This window comes from Oncorhynchus mykiss, chromosome 18 (genome assembly GCF_013265735.2).
Source record: "Oncorhynchus mykiss isolate Arlee chromosome 18, USDA_OmykA_1.1, whole genome shotgun sequence".
In the NCBI taxonomy this organism is placed as follows: domain Eukaryota; kingdom Metazoa; phylum Chordata; class Actinopteri; order Salmoniformes; family Salmonidae; genus Oncorhynchus; species Oncorhynchus mykiss.
Window position 1 is genome coordinate 44,294,746 of NC_048582.1, and position 11,088 is coordinate 44,305,833.

General features: G+C 38.2%; 1 protein-coding gene across 2 annotated transcripts; it reads right to left on the reverse strand.

The window, feature by feature from the left end:
* Positions 1–3,583: 3,583 nt before the first annotated feature.
* LOC110496346 lies at positions 3,584–9,731 on the reverse strand. Of its 2 annotated transcripts, none has more exons than XM_036952914.1 (7): positions 9,566–9,731; positions 7,621–7,790; positions 7,354–7,427; positions 6,820–6,959; positions 5,055–5,224; positions 4,787–4,860; positions 3,584–4,416 (listed from the first exon to the last, which is right to left on the reverse strand). In XM_036952914.1, exons 1-7 carry the CDS (start codon positions 9,627–9,629, stop codon positions 4,290–4,292), a joined length of 819 nt encoding a protein of 272 aa, XP_036808809.1. In that variant the 5' UTR covers positions 9,630–9,731; the 3' UTR covers positions 3,584–4,289. The 2 variants fall into 2 exon arrangements, with proteins under 2 accessions (XP_036808809.1, XP_036808808.1); XM_036952913.1 differs by having other exon boundaries at positions 3,584–4,615.
* Positions 9,732–11,088: the final 1,357 nt, after the last annotated feature.

Below are 11,088 nucleotides of genomic sequence, written 5' to 3' on the forward strand. Positions count from 1 at the left end.
AACAAAACGACCGTTTGTTGTGTAGCTGGGACCCTTGGGAATGCAAACCGAGGAGGATCTTCAAAGGTAAGTGATTTATTTTATCGCTATTTCTGACTTTTGTGACGTCTCTGCTGGTTTGGAAAATAATTTAAATGCTTTTGTATGCTGGGCACTGTCCTCAGATCCTCGCATGGTATGCTTTCGTGGTAAAGCCTTTTTGAAATCTGACAAAGCGGCTGTCACGCCCTGACCTTAGAGAGCCTTTTTACTTCTCTATTTGGTTAGGTCAGGGTGTGATTTGGGTGGGCATTCTAGTTTTCTATTTCTTTGTTGGCCGGGTATGGTTCCCAATCAGAGGCAGCTGTCTATCGTTGTCTCTGATTGGGGAACATACTTAGGCAGCCTTTATTCCACCTTTAGTTTGTGGGATCTTGTTTGTGTGTAGTTGCTTTCTGCACTGCATGTAGCTTCACGTTCGGCTGTAGTTAGTTTTTTCGTGTTCATCAAAATAAAATGATGTACGCTTACCATGCTGCACCTTGGTCTGATTCTTCCGTCAACGAACGTGACAGCAGCTGGATTAACAGGAAGTTAAGCTTTTAAATGATGTATGACAGTTGTATTTTCATGAATGTTTAATATTACGATTTTTGTATTTTTAATTTCGTGCTCTGCAATTTCACCGGATGTTGTCGAGATGGCGAGCTAGCGTCCCACCTTTCCCAAATAAGTTAATAGTAGATTATGCCACCCGGTATCACGAGGCCATTCCCCTATGGGCGGCTGTATCCAAGAGAATTGCCCGGGAGATGTTCTACCTATTTTGCCGCGTGGGCATCCCGAACGAGATCCTAACAGACCAAGGTACTGAGTTTAAGTCCTGCCTAATGAAAGATTTGTGTGCTCTCCTGCAGATCAAAGAGATCCAGACCTCCATCTTTCACCCGTAGATGGATCGGCTCGTCGAGTGGTTCAATAAAACGCTCAAACAAATGCTGTGGAAGGTCATCGAGCAGGACGGGAAGAACTGGGACCAGCTACTACCCCACCTAATGTTCTCGATCCGAGAAGTACTCCAGTCATCCACCGGGTTTTCCCCCTGTAGAATTTCTCTATGGGAGGAGTCCACGCGGCCTACTGGACCTCGCCAAGGAGGTATGGGAAGCCCAACCAACCCCCTTACACAGCGTGGTAGAACATGTGGAGACGATGAGGGAGCGGATGACAGCCATATGGCCATTGATAAGGGAACATGTGGAGAAGGCACAACGCGCCCAAGCCCAGGTCTACAATCTGGGAACCCAGCCCTGAGAATTTCCGGTGGCAGACAAGGTGTTGGTCTTAATCCCCATGGCTGAAAGTAAGTTCCTTGCAACATGGCACTGTGCATGGTACAGCCCCATTGTATTGGTGCCCAAACCAGACATTAGCCTGCGCTTCTGTAATGATTTCCGGGGTGTGAATGACATCAGCTTGTTAGACACCTACCCCATGCCGAGGGTGGACAAGCTTATCGACCGATTGGGAAATGCCCGGCACATCAGCACCCTCGACTTGACCAAAAGATATTGGCAGGTACAGTTGGCAGCGGTGTGGGTGAACGGATTTCCGCATGTGTATTTCCCACCGTAAAGAATGGAGGGGGAGGTGTTGTGGTGTGGGGGTGATTTGCTGGTTAAACCAGCATGGCTACCACAGCATTCTGCTACGATACGCCATCCCATCTGGTTTGGGCTTAGTGGGACTATCATTTGTTTTACAACAAATTTGATTGATTGATTTTTACACGCTTATATAGTTTAAACGAGGCACGTCAACTAGAAATGGAATGGAAATACTGTATAGTCAATGGATTACACGGTTCTGGGTGAAGGTGTTTTGCACCAAAAGTATAAGGTTTTTCAAAACCATCTCATTACAATCACACTGGTAGCACATCCGGCAGGAAGAGCTCAAGTGAACATAACTGAGTGTTTGTGTAAAGCTTAGTGGGATTACGGCCTGAAAGACTATTTTATTTTGCAGACTTGACTTTCCCGATTGTGTATTGCCCCTGTACTTTCGAACTCATAATGTACAAACACAATGTGGATTTGCTGGTCATGATTGTAAAATAAGATTTTCACAGGCATCTGTATATTTATCCTTCTTATTCCGGATATTTATATACATTTGCGGTAGCAACTTGGTTTGAACCTGGTTTTGAACGAATGAATCCACATTTGGTTTTCATATATTTATATATTTTTTTCCTTTTTTTTATTGCAAGATAAAACCAAACATACCACATTGTTTAATAAGCATTTAAATTATTATTTAATATATAAACATGATTTTAAAAAAGCAATTATCAGGTATGAAGTTAAGACCCAGATGCAGACCATGTCGAGTAAACAATTGTTTCTCATTCCAACAGGGGCAGGGAATAGACAGGTCAAGGCAGGCAGGGGTCAGATAACCAGAGGTGGGCCAATGGTACCGAATGATAGGCGGACTCAGGGTCAGGGTAAGGCGGAGGTCGGAAATCCAGAGGGGGAAAAGGTACAGGTCGGCAGGCAGGCTCAGGCAGCGTGGTCAGGCAGGCTAGCTCGGAGTCAGGACAGGCAAGGGTCAAAACCGGGAGGGTGAGAAAAGAGACTGGAAAAAGCAGGAGCTGAGACACAAAACGTTGGTTGACTTGAACAAACAAGACGATAACAAAACTTACAGGTGACTGGGGCAGCTCAAGCAGGGAGGAAATTTGACAAACTGACGTGCCATGTTGAAAGGCATTGAGCTCTTCAGTAAGGACATTCTACTGCCAATGTTTGACTATGGAGATTGCGTGGATGTGAGGTTGATTTTACACACCAATCAGTAATGGGTGTGTCACACCCTGACCATAGTTTACTTTGTATGTTCTATGTTTTGTTTGGTCAGGGTGTGATCTGAGTGGGCATTCTTGTCTTGTTTGTCTGTTTCTGTGTTTGGGCCTGATATGGTTCTCAATAGGAGGCAGGTGTTAGTCATTGTCTCTGATTGGGAGCCATATTTAGGTAGCCTGTTTTGTGTTGGGTTTTGTGGGTGATTGTTCCTGTCTTTGTGTTTGTTACACCAGATAGGGCTGTTTTCGGTTTTTCACATTTCTTGTATTTTAATCTTTATTAAAGATGTATCACAATAACCACGCTGCGTTTTGGTCCGCCTCTCCTTCAACAGAAGAAAGCCGTGACAGGGTGAGGCTGGAATAGCAGAATCCACTCATTCAAAGAGGTGTCCATATACTTTTGTATTTATAGTATATTTCTTCATTAAACTACTTTTAATGTCTGAAAATACCAACTTTGATGTTGGAGTGAACTGTCAGTTTAATGAGGATACTTCCATGAAGAAGAGGTTCTTGGTTCTCAACATTTATTTACAAGTCTTCCATTAAATTGTACATAAAATGTGATACAAACTCAGAAATGTACTCCTATTTACATGTGTAATTCTCAAGTCCCAAATCCTAACTTGAGATCTGTGCGTGTAACTGGAGTTTTTGAAAATCTTCCATTGACATCAATGGGAACTCAAGTCAAGTTAGGATTCAGACCTCCATCTATTTCCATTTTGCAAGATGTCACATTATTACTGCACTTGTTAGCCAATGATTTATATATACACATGATTACTATTTGGGGGGCTCTATTGAAGCCACCATGCCTCCATCTTGACACTCCCTCACCATTATTTTATTTTGGAAGCTATAGAATTTTTTTATTTCTACATTTGTTTTTGCCACATTTATTCTATTCTATTGCACACTTTTACATTGTATTATGTGAGCTAAACATTCAAATAAAAATAATATAAAAATGTTTCCTTACAGTATAGTTTTGAGATTACTGTCCCAACAATAAACAAATATTTAAATACATGTCATTTTGTCCTTGAAACATTTAATTGAAATACTGTAGAATTCAATGTACTCTTGTGAAGGACTGCTCCTACTGGAGAGTGCCAAAATGGCCGACTGGTGTCTTCAAAGCCTGTCAATGGCCAATACATACCATTAGCAATCCAGGGCTTGTATACATCATTACTGTAAACTCCCGATTCAAATAACTGACCAATTAAGGAACTCTTTGATTTAATTTTTGATTTAACATTCATCTTTAGCATTATACAATTGAGCAGTTGAACATGATGCAACGCAAAACATCTGAGATATGTGCCAATGAAAAATCTGAATATAACAGACATCAGATACAATACAAAAATACTAGCAAGGTTGCCCAAAACTTATGCGCAAGATTTGTGGAATAAATACAAACATATGAAATCATTCAAATCATTTTCATCCTATATAACATGCTAAATTCTTGACAAACTATACTGTATCTACAGAGGTTGTGACATGGTTTTGCTTGTAGCTCATCTTTGTCAGATCTTGTTCTGCAGACAAGAGTTTGCCTGGAAAAATAGAGATGTACAGTACCAGGACAGTCAGTTAGTATATTTGTATGTCTTACACTCAATATAATTTGTATCTATCTGAAGAGAGGCAGAAGGATTGGCTTCGATATGATCCAGGAAATCAAACTTGACCACAAATCTATTCATAGACATTGTGTTGAAAACTATGTCAGCGTTTGCGATCACTGATCCATTTCTGTAAAAGATAAGATTCAGAAAATTAAGAATGTTAGATGATACAGTATAATAAAATATCCTCACCCAACCTTGACCGGGTGGAGGTGGGCATTAAACACGTCTTGTAAACCAGAAGATCACAGACATTTTTATCTAAAGGACCCAGGTGACTTAGTCAAGCTTACTGTACCTGAAAGTCATTGTTGCAACGCCCTCATAAGTGGATGCTGTTCCGGATGTAGGAGACTTGTAGACATCAGCAAGCTGAAAATACAAAATTGTCACAATTTTCATCATTGTCATGAGACCATCACTTTTAGAGATAATTCCTGCTGTGATAATATTGTAAGTAAGTAAGTAAGTAAGCCTTTTCCGAGCCAGAACAGCACATAGGCCCGTGCTCTGGTATAGTTTATATTGTGGTGTTGTTTAATTCAAGGCATGGTTCTCAATCTTACCAGTTGGCTGACCTCGTCATACATTTTCTTGTAGTCCTCGGATTTGGGATTCAATAGGGAGTAATTGAAGACCCGATTGGTGATCTTTATGCACATCTGGAATACCATTTTGTTTGTTGGGGTGGTGCTCATACCTGCTGGAGTGACTGAGTAGGGCACTGACGGAGAACCTGTGGCAAGCAAAAATATACACCTTATTCAAGTGGATCATTTAAGGCTATGAGTGCAACATGGACTTCTATAGCATTCATCTTGGGAATTTGAGGATTTTTGAGGTAGCCTAAAGTACTAACAGATGTAGGATCTTCATTTGAGCCAGTTTGCTAGAAGCCTTTTAGAAGCCTTTTTAAACCTGGAAAATATACTACAAGTGTAAATTTTCTGGTGTGCAGGAATTCTCAGTTACAAAACAGTGATCAAAAGAAGATCCTACATCTGTAGCACACACACACATAGAGCTGTTGGCTGTATAGTTTGAGATTCCAACGTCGGGTGTAAATGAGTGTTAAGATCAGGAAAATTTCCTCTCACAACCTTTACAAGCCAGAATGTTGAGTATAATTATACTTGAAATTACTTTACCTGTTGTCCGTGTAAAGAAAATTCAAATCTCATTTCATTTAACATTCTGGCTTGTAGAGGTTGTCAGTGGAAACTTTCCTTATCCATTTATTCCTGACGTAGAATTCAATGCAATTCAATATCGGGTCTTCAGGCTAGGTTTGAGAGTGTATATAAAAGTAATGCAGTGAGCAAATCTGGTGGCCCATTAGGAAACATAACAATCATAATGGAGTATCAGATACTCATAAAGGTGTGGTATTAATTTGGATTACTCTTTAGCTTTAGATTACTCTATCCACATCAGACATCAATTGAAGTAAAATACCCCTCTCAAATTTGTTAACACTTAGATTGACTTTGCTAATTAGTTGTTGCAGGACACTCATGGAGTTCTGACTGTAGAGAATACTCTCGAGCGATTCCATAACTGTCATTATTATGCAAGCCATTTAGGGTTGGGACTTTAGTATACAAGGACCATTGTCCTTTTAGCGCAAATGAGACAAACCAAAGTAGATTGAGTTAAATGATGGATATATTTCAGGCATCTTTTCCCACTCAAAATCAGCCAAGTACACCTGAATCAACGCAAAGACAATCACCAGTTGGGCCAAATTATAGCCAGTCTACTTTGTTATCTAATAGACATTTCATAGTCATCACAATATATATTTGTGCTTTGAGTTGGTGCTAGGGACACAATAATTTGATCTGCTGGTCTATCTGAATGTCGGTAAGTGCCATTGAATACACAGTCTTTGAAAATAGACAGTGAAGGTAGATGGTTTACTGAATCAAACATATAAAATATGAATAATATTTCAGGTATACTATACAAAATGTGTACAGATATATATAATTTTATATATCTTACCCTAATATATAAAATAATATATATAGTGGGACAGTATATTGAAATTGATATCAGACAAACGTCTTACATAACCATAATAGAAGGGGCTGATTGCTTCAAAATCAGTCTGTAAGACACTTAAACATCTCACAACATTCAATTTTCCTGTCATTTAAGTCCTACCCAAGTACCCATACAGTATGCACCAGGTTTTGATAGAGATTGCATTGTAAAATTAATAAAATTTCTCAATACTATAAGGTATATGAGGTATATCATATTATACATTCATCATGAATCATTATTACATTATGGAAAATACAATATTGGTATATTTGTACGTCTTACATTCAACATAATTTGTATCTATCTGGAGAGAGGCAGAAGGATTGGCTTTGATTTGATCCAGGAAATCAAACTGGACCACAAATCTATTGATAGACATTGTGTTGAAAACTATGTCAGCGTTTGCGATCACTGATCCATTTCTGTAAAAGATAAGATTCAGAAAATTAAGAATGTTAGATACAGTATAATAAAATATTCCCACCCAACCTTGACCGGGTGGAGGTGGGCATTAAACACGTCTTGTAAACCAGAAGATCACAGCCATTTTCATGTTTTTATTTTGTTTCAAAGTTTGAAATGGCTGTTTAAAACACTACCACAACCCACCAAAACTTAACCTAAAGGTTATTTCGACATTGAAGCTATAATTTTGACAAGCTTACATAGTTTAGACGAGGCAAGTCATTCCAATTCATAATTTCATGTTTCGGTCTGTCAAGGACAGATATAAATGCAGTGAGTTTATACTTTAGTTACACATCCTCTCAAAAGCTCATCTAAAGGATCCAGGTGACTTAGTCAAGCTTACTGTACCTGAAAGTCATTGTTGCAACGCCCTCATAAGTGGATGCTGTTCCGGATGTAGGAGAATTGTAGGCATCAGCAAGCTGAAAAATACTCAATTATGTCACAACTTTCATCATTGTCATGAGACCATCACTTTTAGAGATAATTCCTGCTATGATAATATTGTAAGTAAGCGAGTAAGCCTTTTCCGAGCCAGAACGGCACATAGGCCCGTGCTGTGGTATAGTTTACATCGTGGTGTTGTTTAATTCAAGGCATGGTTCTCAATCTTACCAATTGGCTGACCTCGCCATACAATTTCTTGTAGTCCTCAGAATTGGGATTCAATAGGGAGTCATTGAAGACTCGGTTGGTGATCTTCATGCCCAACTGGAAGACCGCTTTTTTTGTGGGGGTGGTGCTCATACCTGCTGGAGTGACTAAGCAGGGCACTGACAGGGAACCTGTGGCAAGCAAAAATATACACCTTATTCAAGTGGATCATTTAAGGCTATGAGTGCAACATGGATTTCTATAGCCTTCATCTTGGGAATCAGAGGATTTTTGAGGTAGCCTAAAGTACTAACAGATGTAGGATCTTCATCTGAGACAGTTTGCTATGGCAGGAAAATCATCTGCATCAACAGGAAATAAGAATTATGTGGATTATAATAAATGGACCATTTTTGTGGAGGTTGATACATTTTTCATTAGGGCAAATCAAATCTGGCATGTTAAAGGGAAATTACTAACTTTAGAAGCCTTTTCAAACCTGGAAAACATACAAGTGTGCATTTCCTGCTTGCAGGAAAATTCTTCGCAACAAAAGAGTGATCAAAAGAAGATCCTACATCTGTAGCACACACATAGAGCTGTTGGCTGTATAGTTTGATATTCCAACGTCGGGTATAAATGAGTGTTAAGATCAGAAAAGTTTCCTCTAACGACCTTTAGAAGCCAGAATGTTGAATATAATTATATTTGAAATTACTTTACCTGTTGTCCGTGTAAAGTAAGTTCAAATCTCATTTCATTTAACATTCTGGCTTGTAGAGGTTGTCAGTGGAAACTTTCCTTATCCATTTATGCCCGACGTAGAATTCAATGCAATTCAATATCGGGTCTTCAGGCTAGGTTTGAGAGTGTATATAAAAAGTAATGCAGTGAGCAAATCTGGTGGCCCATTAGGAAACATAACAATCATAATGCAGTATCAGCTATTCATAAAGGTGTGGTATTAATTTGGATTACTCTTTAGCTTTAGATTACTCTATCCACATCAGACATCAATTGAAGTACAATACCCCTCTCAAATGTGTTAACACTTAGATTGACTTTGCTAATTAGTTGTTGCAGGACACTCATGGAGTTCTGACTGTAGAGAATACTCTTGAGCGATTCCATAACTGTCATTATTATGCAAGCCATTTAGGGTTGGGACTTTAGTATACAAGGACCATTGTCCTTTTAGCTCAAATGAGACAAACCAAAGTAGATTGAGTTAAATTATGGATATATTTCAGGCATCTTTTCCCACTCAAAATCAGCCAAGTACACCTGAATCAACGCAAAGACAATCGCAGTTGGGCCAAATAATAGCCAGTCTACTTTGATATCCAATAGCCATTTCATAGTCATCGCAATATATATTTGTGCTTTGAGTTGGCGCTAGGGACACAATAATTAGATCTGCTGGTCTTTTTGAGTGCCAGTAAGTGCCATTGAATACAGTCTTTGAAAATAGACAGGTAAGGTAGATGGTTTACTGAATCAAACATGATATTAATAATGTTTTTTTCATACTATACAAAATGTGTACAGATAGATATACTTTGATATATAATACCCTAATATATAAAATAATATATATTAGGGTACAGTATATTGAAATTGATATCAGACAAACATCTTAATTAACCATAATTAAAGGTATTGATTACTTCAAAATCAGTCTGCAAGACACTTAAACATCTCACACAATGTGATTTTCCTGTCATTTAAGTGCTACTCAAGTACCAATAAAGTATGCATCAAGTTTTTGATAGAGATTGCATTGTATCACTTCTTACTACTGTAAGGTATATAATATTATACATTCACACATATATACACATTTATAATATATTCATTTTGTAATCTTTAAAATTCCTCCAACTTCAAGCCTCAGAAAAATGTGTCCTTCCTTTTTCCATAAAGCAACAATAATGTTGTACCTACCTAACTGGATGCATTTTCTTACCTGAGATGGCAAATATTAAGATGCATTGTGTAATCCTGAACAGGCTAGTTAAAGGTAGTACCATCTTGATGGGTAAAATCTGGCTATTGAAACGAATTCAACCAAATATATGATACAAATTATTTAACTTCTCAAGCATGGAGTTTTCAATGATGAGATGTAGTTTGTCATCTGCAGGGTGAGGTACCAGTCTTTTATCTGGGACCACCTACGTCAGGTGTGACTCGACAGGAGCCGTGTGGGTCTGAGGCTGGGCGGTGCTAAAAAAAAATGGTGAGACATGTATCACACCTCAACTCTGATTACTTCGGTGATTCCTGAACTGAACCCATGTGGATCTGAAAAAACTGAATATCTTTATTTGGGCAAGGGTTCATGTCCTGACACTTGTGTAAACCCTTGGCTGGGCTGCATTAACTTAATACAATGGGAAATGGCTTAATAGTTGTATTAGCTCCTGGATAACACTATTAAATACAATTTTAGACTGAAGAGAGCGGAAGGAATGCAATTGAGACTTGAGAGTGCTAACCAAATGGAAGTTTTTCCAATACACTGTACTCTGACTGTGTTTTCTCAGACTAAATCAGCATTTTCTGTAGCTGATCAAAAAGCTATTTTATAATGAATTTAAACTTATTGATAACTCAATTTCAAATTTCATAATTGATTAGGACCTGTTTATACACAAACAAAACATCACATTGACTTTAGCTTTTTGACTAACCTATTCCTACAATCGTCCTTCAAAAAGGAGGGTGAGTCAAAGGAGGACACAAAGAAAATTGTTTGATGTATGTAGCTTGGCTTTCTAATCCATATATAAATAGGTTGTATTTGATGTCTCACAGCCTTGGAGTAGGGAACACCTTTGCTTACTATTATTAAGTATCCAACCAAAAGTTGACTCACTGTTGTGGAATGGCAAACACTGTGGGATGTGAATAAGACCAGGGTTGGGCAATAACTGATTACATGTAATCTGATTATTTTTTTAACTATTCAGTTACCTTACCAGCAAAGGTATTGTAATCAGATTACAGAAATATTACAAAAAATGAAATACTTGGATTATTTTTAAATTCAGAAATGATGTTTGCAGAAAAAATACATTGACACTTTTGTTTTCGCAATGACATTCAATTCAGCATTGAAAATGGTTGTTCCACCTGGCCACAAGTCAGAGACCACAATGATAAAACACCAAATGCATTTGATGGATCCTTTTTGTCTTCTTCAAATTCATTTTAAAGGCGCAAGTAAACCAAAAGAAACTGTAAGTAATCATGTTATGTTAATGAGTTGGGTTAATCCAAAAGTTACGTTACTGATTACAATTTTGGACAGGTAACTAGTAACTTTAACAGATTACATTCAAAGTAATTTACCTCACCATGCATAAGACTCATGATGTAGGCTATATATACTGCACCTAGGCTATGACTGAGCTGGCCAATTGACAATCCAACATAACACAAATAATAAACAACATATTCCATGGCCACAACATTTTTCAAGGCTGG